Here is a 19,312-nt window from a genome sequence, read left to right as displayed (position 1 = left end):
CTTTCCAACATCTTCTCCAGGAACTGTCATTTTCATATTTTGTCAACTTTGTCAATCTGATGGGCATGAGGTAGTAATTCAGAGTTAATTTGCATTTTTTAAAAAATATTGCTATTGATAGCTTTTTTCTTCCTGAAAACTTTCTTTCATCATTTATCAATTGGGGATATGTCTTATTTTTTTTTAAAATTTCAATTAATTCCCTAAACATCCTAGAAATGACCTTTATTAGAGAAACTTGCTGCAGATTTTTCCAAATCCACTTCTTTTCTAATTTTAGCTACATTAATTTTGTTTGTGCTAAAAAATTAATTTTATATAATCAAAATGGCTCATTTTATTGCTGTGAGCCTCCCTGTCTTTTATTTGGTCATGAATTCTTCTCCTACCCTTAGATATGATAGATAATTTCCTCCCCTGATTTGTTTATGATATCATCCTTTGTGTCTAAATCATGTACTCACTTTGAACTTCTCTTAGTGTATGGTATGACATGATGGCCTATATCTATTTTCTGCTAGACTATTTTCTAGTGTTCTCAACATTTTTTTTTTTACAAAATAAATATCAATGTTTATTCAGAAAGATAATGGTAAATTTCCATTCAGCAGAAATTAACAACTCCCCACACAATCTCTAGGAATTATTCGTAGTTCTGAGCCATGCTTTAGGAAAACGTTCCCGGCAGTCTGTGCAGGATTTATTCCTATTCCATCATTTGTGATTATAGCACTTGTTGGTGCAGGAACTTTAAACTGTGTGGAAAGCTGATACTAGTTCTTGGCAATGTGTTCCATAGTTATTAAAAGAAAAGCAAACATTGCCATTTTTTTCTTTTTCTTCTGCGGCAGACTTTAAGACTGCTGTGAAAGGAGTATTTTCGGGAACACTGAGTACTTTGTACGGCAGCCGCCGGTCCAAGGTTAGCATGATCTTAAAGGAAACTTTCGACATAGTGAGGCCGTGGCTGGACGTTAGGGAGCCTCACGGCGGTGCTCAGTTCCTTTCTGCCGCTCAATTCTTCTCAACGTTTTTTAAGGATAAAAATAACATGTTTAATGTGAAAATGATTTGGGATAAGGGGTTCATTATGAGCATACATGCGAGTCATTTGGAAATAGACTCGAGCCTTTCATATCTTACTCTCACGAATAAAAAGAAGGGAACAGAAGGGGAAAAAAGGAAAGGGATGGAAACATTTTTGGCTTTTCTTTTTATTCAAATTTTAAAATCTAGCCTCAGACACTTGCTAGCTCTGTGACCTTCAATAAGTCACTTAACCTCTGCCTGTCTCAGTTTTCTCATCTGTAAATTGGGGTTGGTAATAGCATCTATCTCCCAAGGTTGCTGTGCAGATGAAAATGAGATAATAATTGTAAAGCACTTAGCACAGTGCCTGGCATATAGTTAGCACTATATAAAGGTTTTGGGATTTGGTTCTTCAGTGTCTGAATAAATGTTTTACTTCTTCTACCTTCTATGGAGAGTTCTCACATTTTGCTATACACAACTACACAGGCATATTCACAATTATCGTCAATATTGTGATTATTGTTTAGCTGATACAGAAGGCAGATGAAATTCAGTTTTATGTAGATAGTAACAATCCAAAGTGCCTCTTTGTACCCTGAAGGCTATTTATTTATAAGGGTCAAACACCTACGGTATATCTCAACTACTTGGCACCAATGGAGCCACACTGATTAGTGATAAGCACGTAATCCTGACAAGATGGGCTGAATACTTCTGAAGTGTTCTCAACAGACCATCATCACCCAATGCTGAAGCTATTCACCATATACCTCAGGTTGAAGTCAATCCTCTAGCTGCACTTCCAATTGAAGAAGAGGTTTTCAGTGTCATTAGGCTTCTCTTGTATGGCAAAGCACTTAGGGTTGATTCCATTCCAGGAGAAATTTACAAGGCAAGAGGTCTACTGCTTATACAAAAGCTGATTGAAATCTTCCAGGTTATATGGCAAGAAGAGGTTAACCCCTAGGAGTTCAAGGATGCCTCCATTGTCCATCTCTATAAAGGAAATAGATTGTCCTGTGACAACCAAAGTGGGAGGGGGTCTCTCAGTCATTGCTAGTAAGATTCTTGCCAGAGACCTCCATGATAGGCTGATCCTTAACTGGAAGATGGTCATCTACCTGAATGCCAGTGCGGCTTCAGAAAGAGTTGAGGAATGGTTGATATGGTGTTTGCTGTGCAACAACTCCAGAAGAAATGCCAGGAGCAGAACAGAGGTCTGTATACAATGTTTGTCGATCTGATGGAGGCCTTTGATGCTGTCAGTCATGAGAGCTTGTGGAAGACCATGGCAAAATTTGGTTGCTAGTAGTTCATCAATATTCTATACCATTTCATGACGGCATGTTTCCATGGGTTCTGGATAATGGACAACGCTCTCACACTTTCCCAGTCATCAATGGAATGAAGCAGGGCTGTACAATTGCTCCTATGCTTTTTAACATGTTTTCAGTGATGTTGTCAAATACCTTTTCATGCTTCTCTTGGTTCTTGTGTTTGAAAGTCAAATTTTCTATTCAGCTCTGGTCTTTTCACTGAGAAAGCTTGAAAGTCCTCTATTTTATTGAAAATCCATACTTTGTCTTGGAGCATTATACTCAGTTTTGCTGAGTAGGTGATTATTGGTTTTAATCCTAGCTCCATTGACTTCTGGAATATTGTATTCCAAGCCTTTTGATTCCTTAATGTAGAAGCAGCTAGATCTTGTGTTATCCTGACTGTGTTTCCACAATACTCAAATTGTTTCTTTCTGGCTGCTTGCAGTATTTTCTCCTTGACTTGGAAACTCTGGAATTTGGCAACAATATTCCTAGGAGTTTTCTTTTTGGTATCTTTTTCAAGAGGTGATCGGTGGATTCTTTCAATTTCTATTTTACCCTCTAGTTCTAGAATATCAGGACAGTTCCCCTTGATAATTTCTTGAAAGATGATGTCTAGGCTCTTTTTTTGACCATGGCTTTCAGGTAGTCCAATAATTTTTAAATTCTCTCTCCTGGATCTATTCTCCAGGTCAGCAGTTTTTCTAATGAGAAATTTTACATTGTCTTCCATTTTTTCATTCCTTTGGTTCTGTTTTATAATATCTTGATTTCTCATAAAGTCACTAGCTTCCACTTGCTCCAATCTAATTTTTAAGGTGGTATTTTCTTCAGTGGTCTTTTGTACCTCCTTTCCCATTTGGTTAATTCTGCCTTTTAAGGCATTCTTCTCATTGGCTTTTTGGAGTTCTTTTGACATTTGGGTTAGTCTATTTTTAAGGTGTTATTTTATTCAGTACTTTTTGGGCCTCCTTAAGCAAGTCATTGACTTGTTTTTCATGATTTTCTTGCATCACTCTCATTTCTCTTCCCAATTTTTCCTCTACTTCTCTAACTTGCTTTTCCAAATCCTTTTTGAGCTCTTCCATGGCCTGAGCCCAATTCATATTTTTCTTGGAGGCTTTTGATGTAGGCTCTTTGACTTTGTTGACTTCTTCTGGCTGTGTGTTTTGATCTTCTTTGTTACCAAAAAAGGAATCTAGAGTTTGAGTTTGAGTCTGAATTTCAGTCGGGTTCATTTTCATTGCCTGGCCATGTTCCCAGCCAACTACTTGACATTTGAGCTTTTTGTCAGGGTATGACTGCTTGTAGAGTAGAGAGAGTGCTTTGTCCCAAGCTTTAGGGGCTGTGCTGCTGTTTTCAGAGCTACTTCTACTCCACTGTCACTGCAAGCTCTGCCACAGCAGAGCTCCTCCATCCCCCAAGAACCACCAATCAGGATTGCGACCCAGATCCAAGCAGGGCAAAGCAAGCCCTGCAATCCCTCTCTGGTCTGCTGCTTGATTTCCACCACTGTGTGAGCCAGGGACTCCAGAAGCAGCTGATGATGAGCCACACCACCTCCGCCACCCCCAGGGCTGGTGGCTAGACTTCTCTCTAACCCAATCTAGAGGTTTACCCACTAACCTGCTCCGTGGTCTTTGGTGTTTGTGGGTTGAAAAGTCTGGTAACTGCCACAGCTCAATGATTCATGGCCCTAAGTCCTGCTCAGGTGAACTGGTCTGTCCTGGTGCAGCCCACGCTGGGCTATGCTCTGCTCCCAGCATCATGTGATAGATCCTAGACTGGAGACCTGCTTTCCTCTGCTATTTTGTGGGTTCTGCAGCTCTAGAATTTGTTCAGAGCCATTTTTTACGGGTGTTTGGAGGGATTTGGGGGAGATCTTAAGCAAGTCCCTGCTTTCCAGCTGCCATCTTGGCTCTGCCCTGTGTTCTTAACATTTTTTGTCGAATAGTGAATTCTTGCCCCCAAAGCTGTTATTCTGAGTTTATCAAACACTAAGCTACTGTGCTCATTTGCTCATATTGTGTACTTAATCTGTTCTACTGATTATTCTCTATTTCTTACCTATTATCAAAATGTTTTGAGCAGTTAGGTAGTGCAATGTATAGAGCCCTGGGCCTGGAGTCAGGAAGACCTGACTTCAAATTTAGCCTCAGAAACTTATTAGCTGTGTGATTCTGGGCAAGTCACTTTATTTGGTTTGCCTCAGTTCCTCATCTATAAAATAAGTTAGAGAATGAAATGGCAAACCACTCCAGTGTTGTATCAGTAAGGCAAGATTCATGACCTCAAAGATGATCATGAACATTCCTGTATAGAATCCAATCAGAATCACAAAGTATAACAGATTCTCTAGGTAGAAGGCAGGGGAAGTATAACATTTATTTAGACACCAGAGGATCAAATCCCAAAACCAATAACCCCAATTCAACATAGCAGTAATTGTATTCCAAAACCAGTAAATCCACCTCAATGTAACAACAAGGAAATTATAACACAGTATTATAGCAAAGAAACAAGTCATCCTTCAACCTTCCCCCCTGCTGGGGCCTTCCCATAAACACTCACAAATCCCAACTGTCTGCTTGCCTGCGTTCTCTTCCCCCCTCAACTGTCTGGTCTCTGAAACCCTTTGGTCTCCACTCTCAGCTCTGCACTCTCTCTGCAACTTTTTCTCATCTCTCGGCAGCTCTCTGAGCTCTGTGGCTCACTAGTCTGCAGATTCTCAGCTCTGTCATCTCAGAGTTCTTACTTCTTCTCCTTGGGCTGAATTCTGACCTTAATGGCTACCTTCTGGATAGATACATTCTTCTTAGGGCCCAAGGGCCTCATGCCCAGTCAGCAAAAGGATGTGGGTCTGAGGCTTAGCTCTTAGTAAGTAAAGGATGTAGGCCTGCCTCTAATCAAGCCTCCCTTAACTAGCCCCACCTGAGGCCAATCGAATGGGCTGAAAAGATCTTTAATCACTGATTGACATCACAAGTGTCCTTGCCAAGATAACCCCAAATGGGGTCATGAAGAGTCAGACATGACTGAAATGACTAAACAACAACAACACCAAAATGTTTTGATGATTATGGCTTTGTAGTATAATTTGAATTTTGGTACCTCTAAGTCCCAATTCTTCCTATTTCCCCCATTAATTCCTTTGATATTCTTGACCTTTTGTTCCTTTGGATGAATTTTGCTATTATTTTTTCCAGATCTCTAAAGTAATTCTTTGGTAGTTTGGCATGGCACTGAGTAAGTAAATTACTAAGTAAGTTAGGTAGTATTGTCATTTTTATTATATATTTTTGGTCTATCTATGAGCAATTCATACTTATATGATTATATCTGCCTTTATTTGGGTCAAGATTGTTTTGCAATTAGGTTGATATAGTTCCTGTGTATATCTTGGCAGGCAGATTTTCTTTTCTTTTTAATTGTGGGAGTAGAGTATGCATTTGCATGTATATACACACATACATTTTCCACATATGTACATACACATATAGTTTTTATACATGTGCACATGTATGTATACATACAAACATGAGTATGTGAGATAAGATGAGTTAGAATTCCTGCTCTGGATTCATAGAAGCTGAAATATAATCCCTGCTCCATCCCTCACTATCTGATCTTAAGCAAGTCACTCAACCTTTCTTCATTTCAGGCTTTAATTGTCTCTTCCTGACTATTTTCACGGATCCCCATCTGATCTCTCTGCCTCCATTCTATCTCCCACTTGAATCTATCATTCAACTCAATGCCAAAGTGATTTACCTATTTCAAGTGTTTGATCCCTGCTTCTATGTTCAAAAATCTCACTTTCTTTCAGTAGCTTATCAAATAAAGTACAGATTCCTTCTTCTCAATTTAAGGACATCCATGACACGGTTCTAGTCTACCTTTCCACCTGTCTTTCTTGAAAACTGGCTGTTATGATGAGGAGTATTAGTGATTCCCTGAGTCAATCTTTGCTCTAACAGCTGAATTGATTTGCACATACTATCCTCTTTGTCTGACATAGTTGCTTCACATTTCTATCTCTTGGAATACTTTCTTTACTTTGAGAACCATTTCATGTTAGCAGGTAGATTTCCAAGTGTTTTATAATGTGGCTGATGGAATTTATCTTTCTATCTCTCCCTGCTGGATTTTTTTGGTAATATACCGAAATACTGCTGATGAGTATGGGTTTATTCTACATCCAGCAACTTTGATAAAGTTGTTCATTCTTTCAATTAGTTTTTAAGTTGACTCTCTAGAGTTCCCAAAGCAACCCATCATGTTATCTGCAAAAAGTGGTAATTTTGCTTACTCCTTTTATTTCTTTTTCTTTTCTTATTGCTATTGCTAGCTATATTGAATAATACATGTTATAATGTAAATCCTTGCTATACCCCTAATCTTACTGGAAAGGACTTTAGCTAATCCCATTTTCAGATAATGCTGGCTCTTGGTTTTAGAGAAGCATTACTTACCATTTTAAGGAAAGCTCCATTTATTCCTGTGCTTTCTTGTGTTACTTTTTAAAACAGGAGTGAGTGCTGTATCTTATCAAAAGCTTTATGTATATCTATTCATACAATAATATGATTTTTACTATTTTTGTTATTAATATGGTCAATGATATTTATGGTTTTCCTCATACTGAACTAGCCTTACATTCCTGGTTTAAATTCATCTTGGTCATAATGTATAGTCTTTGTGATCTTTTGTTGTTGTCTCCTTGCTAAAAATGAATTTAAAATTTTTGCATTAATATTCACTAGGGATATTGGTCCACAGTTTTATTTCTCTATTTTGACTCAGGTTTAGATATTAAGACTATATTTCTTTCATAGAAGGAAACTGATAGGACTCCTTCCTTACCTACTTTTTCAAAAAGTTTATATCATATTGGAATTACTTGTTCTTTAAATTTTAGTAAAATTCATCTGTAAATCCATCTTGTCTTGGTCTTTTTTTTCTCTTTCAGAATTTATTTATAGCTTGTTCAATTTTTTTTTCTAAGATGGGGTTATTTAAGTACTACTTTATTCTGCCAATCTTGTCAATTTATATTTTTGTAAATATTCATCCATAGCATTTAAGATGATCAATTTTGCCTCACACCTATCAGATTGGTTAATGTGACAAAAAAGGAAAATGATAAATGTTGAAGGGAATGTGGGAAAACTGGGACACTATTGCTCTGTTGGTGGAGTTGTGAATTGATCCAACCATTCTGGAAAGCAATTTGGAAATGTGCCCAAAGGGCTATAAAACTGTGCATACCCTTTGATCCAGCAATACCACTGCTAGGTCTGTATCCCAGAGACATCAATTTTTTTTTGAAGTGAAAAAGACCTATTTGTACAAAAATATTTATAGTAGCTCTTTTTGTGGTGGCTAAGAATCAGAAATCGAGAGGATGCTCATCAGTTGGGGAATGGCTGAACAAAATGTGGCATATGAATGTGTTAAAATTGATTACCTGAAATAAAAAGGAAACTGAGGACAAAGTTACAGAACCATCTATGAATTAATCTGCAAAGCTAGCATTTGCATATTAAACCAGGTCACCTGACTCCTCAGAAGTCAGAGATAAAAAGTGATTTACAGAGATGGTTTTTATAACAAAAAAGAGGAATTGGGAAAAGTATAGAAATGTATTTCGAACATAATTCAATTGGACAAGGCAGGTCACCTGACTAGTTAGCTTCTCCCAGACTTTCCTCTAAGTGGTACCTGTTGTAACCAGAAAGTAAACTGGGAAAGAGGAACTTGGTCAATGGTAAACAGCTCCCCCTTCCCCCCGCCCCAATCTTCCTTAGAATAGTCCATTACTCAACTTAGACTATAGCTCAAGAAAAAGGGGCTTAATTTAACCTCTGGATAACCTTTCTCCAGCTGCCAGAAAGAAGAATTTAGCCTCTGGTCAACCCTACTTTCTGTCAGAAAGAGAGACTTAGTCTTTCGAAAAACTTTATCATTATATGATTATTTTATTCTTCTAAATTATCTGTTACTAAATGATAATGTCTTCTCAATCTATCTGTTAAGTCTGTAGGTAAGCAAGACTTAAGAGAATACCTGTGTTAGTCTGGCTTAGCTCTTCCAAAAGAAGGGAGCCTAATTCTATAATCAAACTAAAACTAAGTCAAAGTAACCAAAAAGAGATGATTTCAGAATCTTACTGTGTTATAAGAAAGGACAAGCAGGATGATTTCAGAAAAACCTGGAAAGACTTACATGAACATAATCATGAACATAGTGAAACAAAGTGAAGTGAGAAGAACCAGGAGAGCATTGTATATAGTAACAGCAATATCATACAATAAAGAATTATGAATGAATTAGCTATTCTCAACAATACAATGATCCAAGACAATTCCAAAGGACTCATGATGAAGCATGCTGTCTGTCTCTAAAGAACTGATACTGTCTGAATACAGACTGAAGCATGCTATTCAGTTCCTTCCTTCCCTCCTTCCTTCCTTCCTTCCTTCCTTCCTTCCTTCCTTCCTTCCTTCCTTCCTTCCTCCCTTCCTTCTTTCCTTCCTTCTTTTTTATTCAAGTCTTCTTATGCAAAATGAGTAAGATGGAAATGTTTTATGTGATTGCACATGTATAATCTGTATTGGATTGCTTACCATTTCAGGGATTATCTATTTTGTTGGCATATAACTAGGCAAAATGGCTTCTACTGATTTCTTTTATATTTTCATTGTGAATGTATCTTTTTCATTTTTAATTTGGCTTTCTTTTTTTCAATCAAGTTAGTGAATGGCTGAATTTTTTATATATAATTAATTTATTTGTTTTTAGTTTTCAACATTCACTTCCATAAGATTTTGAGTTTTAAATTTTCTCCCCCCTCTCCCTTCTCTCCTCCCCAAGACAGAGTGCAATTTGATATAGACTCTACTTATATGTTCATATTAAACATATTTTCACATTAGTCATGATGTAAAGAAGAATTAGAACTAATAGTACCTACCTACCAGGGTTATTGTGAAGACCAAATAAGATAAATATTCCTGGAGTACTTAGTTCAGTGCCTGGAACATAGCTTCTCACATATAGTTGGTAGAAAGACATGGGGCAGATCAACATGAAGAGGATACATAGACGGATAACATGGAGGCAGACAGACACAGAGAACAGATAAAGAAGAAGATAGAAACCTGGGGTGGCAGATGCGCATAAAGGTGACAGATGTATAGGTGGTGAACAGCCATGGAGGGGACAGAAAGACATGAAACTGTTACATGCTGGGGGTTAGCACACTGGGGACAGGCAGATATGGAAATGACAGGCAGAAATAAGGGGGGGGGGGCAGACGTACATGGCTGGAAGACAGACACATGTGAAATAATCACATGGGGCAGGCAGACATGGAGAGATTAGACAGAAACATGGGGGGCCTATAGAAATGAAGGAGGAAGGCAGATGCTTGGAGGGCAGAGAGACTCACAGAGGGCACAAGCACATGGGAGGCAAACAGACATGGAATAGACTGAGAGACATGGGTGGTAGAAATACACAGAGGGGACACACAGACACATGCGGAACAGACATGAAAGGCAGGTAGGAGGAGACACATATGGGGAAAGTGGTTGTGGGGGCAGCTAGGTGGTGCAATTGATAAAGGCTGGACCTGGAGTCAGGAGGACTCCTTTCCCTGAGTTCCAATCCATCTTGTGACCCTGGGTATGTCTCTTTAATCCCGTTTGCCTCAGTTTCATCATTTGCAAAATAAACTGGAGAAGGAAATGACAAACCATTCCAGGATCTTTGCCAAGGAAACTCCAAATGACTATGCCCAAAGGGCTATAAAAATGTGCATACCCTTTGACCCAGTAATACCACTTCTAGGGCTGTATCCCAAAGAGATCACACAAGGGGTAAAGGGACCCATATGTACAAAAATATTTATAGCAATTCATTTTGTGGTAGCAAAGATTGGAAATAAAGGTGATGCCCATCAATTGGGGAATGGTTGAATAAGTTGTGGTTTATGAATGTAATGGAATACTATTGTGCTATAAGAAATGGGGAAGATACAGACTCCACAATAACCTGGAAAGACCTACATGATATGATGCAGAATAAGAGGAGCAGAACCAGGAGAACATTGTACACATATATTATGCATATAATCAAATAAGCAAATGTTAGTCCCTGAGAACATAAACTCCTCCTACCACTAGGCTTATACTTCAAAGAGATCAGAGAAGGAGGATAAAGACCCATGGTTCCATATGAACAAATCAATTCAACAAGCATATATGAAGCATTTACAATGTTCCAGTCACTGTTCTAAGTGTTAAGTATACAAATACAAGCAGAAAAGAAGACAGTCCCTGTCCTCAAAGAGCTTAGATTCTAATAGGAGGAGATAACATATGAAAGGAAGTTGAAATGATATATTGATTCTGTGATGACTAACTTTGATAGACTTGGCTCGTGTCAGCAACACAAGGTTCAAAGAAAACTCCAAAGGACTCATGATGGAGAGAGCTATCTACATCCAGAGAAAGAATTATGGAGTCTGAATGCAGATTGAGGCATACTTTATGCTCTCTTTTTTTTTCCTCTTTTTTTTGGTTGTATTTCTTCTTTCTCATGATTCATTCCATTGGTCATAATTATTCTTTACAACTTGACTATTGTGTAAACAAATTTAATGCAAAGGTATATGGATATATTGGATTCCATGCCATTTTGGGGGAGGGGAGGGGGGAGGGAAGGGAAGGGAAGAAAATCTGGAACTCAAAACATGCAGAACTGAGTGTTGTAAACCAAAAATAAAAAATCTTAAAAAAAACTCCAAATAGGGTTATGAAGAGCAGGACATGACTAAAAAATGACTAAACAACAACAACAACAAAGTTGTGGGGAGTGTGTGAGTGTGTGAGAGTGTGTGTGTGTGTGTGTGTGTGTGTGTGTGTGTGTGTGTATGTAGCCATGGACCTGTGCCAGCATGTGCAAGCCCATATTTGACACAAAGCCCTCTCCCCTGGGTCTGGCACAGCATGAGTCTCCAGGCCTCGGGACATGATCCCAAAGTTGGGCTGATAACTCTAGAATAAATATTTCTGGAATTGAATTTTATGTCATTACAACTAGGAGGCTACAGGGAGCAGGAAGAGCTGGACCCACTCCCACTAATGTGGTTTGGGGTTGCTGGAAACCCCAAAATGTCAGAGTACAGGGCGAGTCTGCCTGGAAAGAATTCAAGCACTCAAGCCTTCTTTTAGTCAAAGCAGCAAGGTTTTACTGTAATGCCAATAGAGTAGGAGAAATTCTTAGGGAATCTGCACTGTAATGGGGTAGAGGCTGATGCTTATATACAAAAAGGGTGTGAAAGAAAATGAATGGCATTAAGGTGTAGTGAATGGTCTGGGGTGGGCCAGGTGCAACAGTGAAAGGACTATCAAGTGGGCCAATTAGGTGATTTAGACGGGGTTAAGGAGTGTGAAGTATATGCAAGTAGTCTGGGTTGTCTAAGTGAGAGGCAAAAGGAATGTCAAGTAAGCTAATTAGGTGATCTAGGAGGCCTGAGGTGGGGCAAGGGCCTTGGGCAGAGGCACTAGTGATCTGGGCTACTGAAATGTATGGGAAAATTCAGGGACTGGATTCCTTTTAAAGATATGGTCTTTTCCTTTTAGGGGTCCAGATCCCATCACCCCATCAGCACCATCCTCCCCTTAGGCTCTGGGTATTTCTCCAGACATTCTCCCTTCCCCTCCCACCCTGTTGGACTGCTACTGCCCTCCTCCCACTCCAGAAAGTCCTCCTGGACTGCCCACCCCTCCCCCAGCCAAAGGTTTGGGTGAAGTGAAATTGTAAGTGAACCTGAGGCCATTAGGCTCAGTCCTCCCCAACCAGTCCTCAGAGAACTTGCTTTGACCTCTTCAGGCCTCTTTGCCATTGGCCTTCTGTCTTAAAGCTTTTGTCCTCTATCTTCTTAGAGTTGTAGTGTGGGGGCAGGGATGGGAGCCAGGCTGGAGCAGTAGTTGGGGGTATTGTGGTCTAGGGGTGCTGGGAACCCCAAAAGGCAAGGGTACAGGGCAGAGGTCTGCCTTGGAAGAATTCAACTGCTCAAGACTTCCAGTCCAAGTAGCAAATTTATTTGTGACGCCAATACAAATGGGCCAGACTCCTAGTGAGTCTGGGCATTTGATAGGGACAAGACTGATATTTTTGTAGGGAGAAAGATAATAGGAAGATTTGGATGGGATTAAGGAGTGTCAAGGAAGCTAATTAAGTAATCGAGGTGGGCTGGGGTGGGCCAGATGCCTTGGGCAGAGGGACCAGTGATCTGGGCTACTGAAATGTATGGGAAAATTCAGGGACTGGGTTAGAGGTAACAGAGAATGACAGGTTGGACTGGGTCAGGGGCCACAATGAAATGACAGTTGAAAGGACTGGGGTGAGCCTGATGCCTCAGCAGACCAGGGATTTGGGTTCAGGGGCTGGGTTCCTGAAATTCATGGGAAAGCTGAAGGGGATGTCCAGTTTCATGGGAAAGCTCAAGGGGATGAGACCCAAAATCTTTTCGGGTAAGGGGCAAAGGTCTTGGCTTCTGAAACTGCTTCCTGCTGGCAAGGGCTATAGAGCTGTCCCTGCTTTGATGGGTTCCATTCAAGGTGTCAGACTTCAGAACTTGGCTGATGCCAGGTCCAGTGGGCTAAAAGACCTTGAACTTGGTCAGAGGTTGGCATATAGCCTGAGCAGTCATCTGGAAATTGATGGCCCTTACCCTGGCGTAGACAAACAAGGTTAAGCAAACAAGGACCAAATAAGCATAAAAGGTGATTTCTCTGGAGGTAATTAAAGACGGCTGTGGCGAGGCCAAAACATAAAAGGAGAAGGGTGTGTATAATTTCACCTGTCTGCTGGAAGGTGCCGGGGTCTTTCTAAAAAGTAGCTTGAGGTCCTTCAAGGGTTCACAGGTATATTCAGGAGTCTCTGGGCACAAGGTGGGCAAGCCTGATAGACTTGTTGGGTGGTTTCTCCTAGCTTATTGCCGGTAAAAATAGGCTTTATTGGAGACTGAAAAGCATTCTTCCCCAGGTGTGTGGTCTGGTGTAGGCCAAAAAGAAGCTTCTACTGGCTTTCCTCTGGGATAAGAAGTCGGCCTGAGGGTGTCTGAAACCACTCAGAGGGAGAGACTGAGCATCCCCTTTCTTTGGCAAGGGCTTGTTCTTGGGAGCTGTAGGAATGTGTGAAGGGATTGGAGCTGTGGGAGTAAAGGAGCCAGTATAGCCAACTGGGGGGCAGCATTCTTTGCCGCAGTGTCTGCCAGGTGATTTCCCATGACCTGATCCTTTTCCCTCTTCTGGCTGCCTTTCCAAAATATAACAGCTATCTTGGACAGCTTTTGAACAGCTTGGAGGAGATGTGAAATCTCCTGGGCATGTTTGAGGGGAGTTTTTTGTTGTCAGATATCCCCTTTCTTTCCAAGTTGCTCCATGGGTGTGTAGAACATGGAAAGCATATTCTGAGTAGGTAAAAACATTTACTCTTTTATTTTCCTCTAGCTCTAGGGCTCTGGTGAGTGCTATTAATTCTGCCATCTGGATAGAGGTCCTGGGGACAGGGGTTTGGTCTCTATGGTATGGTGGAGGCTGACTACTGCATACCCAGTTCTCCTAATCCCTTGTTCAATAAAGCTTGATCCATCTGTGTACCACTCTACTTCAGGTTCAGGAGAGGAGAATCTTTTAGATCAGATTGACTGGCATAAACGTAGTCCACGGTCTCCTCACAATCATGAACCAGGGCATCTGAGTGGGCACAGTATGGGAGGAGGGTTGCTGGATTGAGTGTGTGCACATCCAAAGAATTAGGTCAGGGGTATCTTAGAGTTGTAGTGTGGGGGCAGGGATGGGAGCCAGGATGGAGCAGTAGATGGGAGTTGTTCAGTCATATCTGACTCTGTGACCTCATGACCTTATTATCCAGGAAGTTTTCCTGGCAAAAATACTAGAACCAGTTTGCCATTTCCTCCTCCAGTTTGTTTTACAAATGAGGAGACTGGGGCAAACAGGTTAAGTGACTTGCCCAGGATCACACAGCTAGTAAGAGGTTGGATTTGAACTCAGGTCTTCCTGACTCCAGGCCCAGTGCTCTATCCACTGAGCTTTGGGGATTAAAATTGTCCAACCTACAAAAGAGACTGAAGCAGAGCTCTGAGCCAATGGCACTTTATTAAAGGATCTATGGTCCCCTCTAATGAAGTAGACCTCAGATCTCATGATCTGAGATGCCTCCTTTTCCCAGTACCTTGTTTTTATAGGGTTTGATACCCAAATATGCAAAAGAGGCATGGCAAAATACAGAATCGCATTGGTTGATAGCCTCTTGAGGGCCAAAAATGGCATATTAGCAGGGGGGGTCACAGGTTGGGTGAAGCACGGGGCATCTCCACTGACCAAGTGGTCATAAGATGGTCACCTGCCCATATTGGACAAGAGAGAATGGTCCGGCTGAACAAGTGAGCCTCATAACTTGGTAAACAAATATGAACATTACATTAAAGTTTGAGGCCCACTAAGAACCCATCTAGATTTATGCGGAACATCAATCTGATTAATACTGATCGGAATGGAGTAGGGGTCCAAATGAACTCTCATAGAGCCATCTAGCTTCCCAGTAGGCCCAACATTGGGGAGATCAGGGTTCTGCTGTCAAGGGTGAGCTGCTGGGTGAGAAGTGAGGCAACCGAGGGAGGTGAAACAAACGGGGGGTGGGGGGGAAGGGGGCTGGCTGCAGCCAGGATCCTTCTGTCTCTTATGTCCTGCCTGGGGAGGGAGCCTATAGACTCCAGACACCCAGCCTTACTGCCTAGCCGGGGCTACAGACCACATTCAGCTGCCCAGTCCCTCGCTGCCACAGAAGCCTGTGTGGATGTGGGAAGGGAAGTCTAGGACTTAGGAAGACACTTTGCTGAGTGACTACGGACATCCTAGGTCGACTGTGCAATCTAGGCTGGGCCAGGGGCAAGCTTTCAGTGAGCTACTAGGACTCCTGAAAGGGGGAGATTTGGGGGGCCAGAGCTATAGGCTAGATCTTGGAGGTCATTAGGGAGGGCCAGGCTGGGCTTTTCAAAGCTTGTCTTGTTCAAAAGAGGATTGGATTTGGGGGAAAGGATAAGTTCTGTTTGGACGTGATGAGTTTGAAATGTCTCTAGGCCATGGCGGATGGGTGACTGGAGCTCTGGGGAGAGACTGAGGTTGAATATGTAGGTCAGGAAGTCATTTGCATAGAAAATTGAATCCATGGGAGCTGATAAAGCTACCAAATAAAAAAGTAGAGAAATAGGAGGGCCCCACTGTTGGTGGGTATGATATGATATATGATATGAGATGAGATTAGAGATATGATATGATATATGAGGTGAGGTAACAGGATAGGGAAACCATTGAAATGGTGGGAAGACAGGCACATGAATGTACTGTTGGGATTATGCTGGAGTCCAGCTCAATGGCTCAATAATGGGTTATTTTACATGAAAGAAGTGGTATATCCTTATATTACATTAAGTGATGGATTCAGACCAACCTGGGAATGAACTTCATGAACTAATATGCAAAGAAGAACAGAAAACAGATTGGATGCAAAACTACCAATCCCACATGAGGCTGACTTTTTTTCAAAAGTGTACAACTTAAATATTACTTTCAAAGCTGGCCTGCCTTTCATGGTTTTCTTCTGACTTTTCTCATTTTCATCTGTGTGTTTTAGAAAATGCTTTCATGGCCCTCTTTTCTTTTAGGAATGTCAGGGGAGGAGAACAGAACTCCACTCTTCCTCCCAAATGTCATCTCCCACCCCAAATAATAAAAGAAAAACATAATCTTAGTAACAAATATGCATAGCCAACCAAAAGAAATCCCTACAGTGGCCATGTCCAACAATGTATTCCTCCTTCTTTCCCTTGAGTCCACTGCCTCTCTGTTCAGAGATAGGTAACATGTTTTATCACAGGGACTCTGGAGTCATTGGCCAATATATCGATCAAGTTCTTTAGCCTTTCAGAGTTGTTTGTTTACCATGTTGTATAAATTGTTCTCACTTTACTCTGGGATGGATCACCCTAGGGATTCTCTGAAATTGTCTCATCATTTCTTATGGTGTAAATATTCCATTACATTCATATAGCAGAATTGGCTTAGCTATTCTCTGTGTGTTGTACACCTCCTTTGGTTATATACTTAAATATTCAACCTTTTCCTTTCTCACAGCTTCCACCTTCTGGCTCACTGAAACTTGACTTCCCCCTGATGCCACAGCCTCCCTAGCATCCCTTTCCAGCATGGCAGTACATGGACTCCCATCACCTGCCTCACTTGCCATGGTGGAGGAGTAGGAATACTACTTCCTCCCTATTGACACTTCCATACTCCCGCTATTTCCTTCACTTGGCAAACCTCTCCTCTTTTGAGGTTCAGCCAATCCACATTTATTGCCAAACCAAGATTCTGGTGATTACCATCTACACACCTCCCAGACCTTCTTCTTTCCTCAATGAGTTCAGTGCCTAGCTCAGTCTTCAAACTTAAATTCTTGCTCTCAAACGAGGGAGTTCAACACATTCATCCAAGTTGGTATTTCCTCAAGCACCTTAACCTCCAAATTCCTCAACTTCCTGATTTCTCATGGCTTGCTTGTCCACTCCACCTCAGCTACACACAAAGATGGTTAGACCCTTGGTCTTATCACCTACAAGTGCATTGCCTTCATGGACTCTGAAGTGCCCTTGTCTGATCACAATCTATTGGCATTTTATCTCTTCCTCTCCCCTGCAGCTCCAAAACCTTCTCTTCCTCCATACCATAACCAATCTCTCCACTCTTCGGTTCTTTCCCAGGCCATCCATCACACCTGCAATGGTTATACTCCATTTTGACCTGTTGGTGAGCCAGTTTAACTCTGTCTCCTCAAGTCCTTTGCCTCCTTATTCTATTGAAGATCTTGCCCTGCCAAACCTCAGCCTTGGAGCATGTCCACCACCCACCACCTTCACTTCTATAAATGTATTGCTGAATGAAGGTAGAGAAAATCATGAAACTATGCTGAGTCCACTACAAATTTATGTTAAGTAACCTCAACTTGGCCCTTACTGCTACACAGCAGTCCTTTCACATCCCCCTAATTGACTCAGTGGATAGAGTGCTGGGCCTGGAATCAGGAAGACCCAAATTCAAATCCAGCCACAGCCACCTACTAGGTGTGTGACCCTGGGCAAGTCACTTAACCTCTGTGGGCCTTAATCCACTGGAGAAAAAAATGGCAAACCATTCTAGTGTCTTTGTCAAGAAGACCCCAAAGACAGTATTGGTGTACTATGGTCCACAGGGTGACAAAGAGTTGGACACAACTGCATGACTGAACACATTGACTCACTATCCCATCTCACTCACCAGTGGCTTTCCCTGATGTTTTTGTCTCCCTCAATTTCACTAAAATTCTATTTCACTAAAAAGATTGAGGCCCTTTCCCAAGAGCTCCCTCTCTCCTCCTCCTCATCTTGCATCACCCAGATAAGTTCCCTCACTGTCTCCTCTTTCACCCTTGTCTCACAGGTAGAAGTGGCTTCTTGCCAAGGCAATTACTTCTCCAGCACATTGCCCCCTCCATCATCCCTACCCTCTCACTTCAATCTCTCCTTGTCTAGTGGCTGCTTTCCCTACTGCCTACAAAAATGCTCATCTCCCCTCATCCTCAAAAACTCTCAGTTGATATATTCATCCCCACTGGCTATAGTGTTGTATCTCTCCTCTCTTTTGTAACTAACCTCCTTGAGAAGACCATCAAGAGGAAGCACCCATTGCCTCTCCTCTCACTCAACTCTCTATAGTCTGGCTTCCAACCTCATCATTCAGCTGAAACTGCTCTCTCCAAAGTTACCAGCGAGCTCTTAATCACCAAATCCAATGATCTTTTCTCAGTCATCTTTCTTGACCTCTCAGCAGTCATTGACAACCAATCACCATCTTGATACTGTTCTCTAGGTCTATGTGATTCTATCTCTCCTCTTTTTCCTATCTGTCTGATTACTATTCAGTCTCCTTTGTTTGATCTCAATCCAGGTCATTCCTGCTAACTGTAGGTGTCTCCCAAGACTTTGTCCTGGGTCCTCTTCTCTCCTCCCTTTATGCCACTTCACTTGATGATCTCATCAACCCCCATGGATTCAACCATCATTTCTATGCAGCCTATTCTCACATCTCCTTATCCATCCCTAACCTCTCTCTTGACCTCTGTTTCACATTTCCAACTGCCTATATTTCAAAATTCACTCTCTCGTTAAATTGCTAACCAATCAGAGTTGATTGGCACCTTCCGGAACATCCACTTTTCCAAGGGCATATAAGTCATCAGCCCACCAGGAAGAGGGTCTTTGGTATTCGAGAGTGCCACTGACCTCTTTTATTAATAAAATACTAACATTATTACTAAAATGATTAATTACCCAGAAATTATGTCTCTTGAACTTTTTAAACGTCACAACTGGGACTTTTGCAATAATCTGCTGGTTGGTTGGTCTGGCTACAAGTTTCTGGACCTCAGAGGTCAAGCTGATGTTCTTTAAGTCAGGACCTGACCTGCTATCACTCTCCTCAATAAACTTTAGTGGCTCCCTATTACCTCCAAGACCAGATATATACTCTTATATTCAAAGCCTTCCAAACCTGCCCCTTCTTACCTTTCTAATCTTCTCACACATCCAGTGACACTGGTCTTTTTTCTTCTGTTCCTCAAATGTGACATTCTACCTATCAACTCCAGGCAGCTTCACTGGCTGTATTCTATACCTGGAATTCTCTCTCTCCCAGCTTCCTTGGCTTCTTTCAAGTTCCAGCTAAAGTCCCACCTTCTAGAAGAAGCCTTTCCTGATCTTTAATGCTAGTATACATTCCTTCTGAATTTACCTCATTTATCCCATACATAGCTCATATTGTTTTCATGTTGTA

At 41.3% G+C, this 19,312-nt stretch overlaps 1 protein-coding gene across 1 annotated transcript; it reads right to left on the bottom strand.

Moving 5' to 3' along the window:
• Window positions 1-559: 559 nt before the first annotated feature.
• Window positions 560-998, bottom strand: LOC118848912 (ubiquitin-fold modifier 1-like). Its single transcript, XM_036757962.1, has 2 exons — window positions 820-998; window positions 560-755 (listed from the first exon to the last, which is right to left on the bottom strand). The coding sequence occupies exons 1-2, from the start codon at window positions 952-954 to the stop codon at window positions 615-617; spliced, it is 276 nt and encodes a 91-aa protein (XP_036613857.1). The 5' UTR covers window positions 955-998; the 3' UTR covers window positions 560-614.
• Between the last annotated feature and the right edge of the window lie 18,314 nt (window positions 999-19,312).

The sequence above is a fragment of the Trichosurus vulpecula genome, chromosome 4, assembly GCF_011100635.1.
Source record: "Trichosurus vulpecula isolate mTriVul1 chromosome 4, mTriVul1.pri, whole genome shotgun sequence".
Classification (NCBI taxonomy): Eukaryota; Metazoa; Chordata; class Mammalia; order Diprotodontia; family Phalangeridae; genus Trichosurus; species Trichosurus vulpecula.
The sequence above is the reverse complement of the archived record's forward strand: the minus strand, read 5'-3'. Positions and strand labels throughout refer to the sequence as shown.

Coding starts and splice junctions, on each gene's coding strand:
- LOC118848912 (XM_036757962.1), bottom strand. CDS start 954: ATGTCGAAAGTTTCCTTTAAGATCATGCTAACCTTGGACCGGCGGCTG. Junction 756..819: donor AAAAAGAAAAAAATGGCAAT/GTTTGCTTTTCT, acceptor CTTTCCACACAG/TTTAAAGTTCCTGCACCAAC.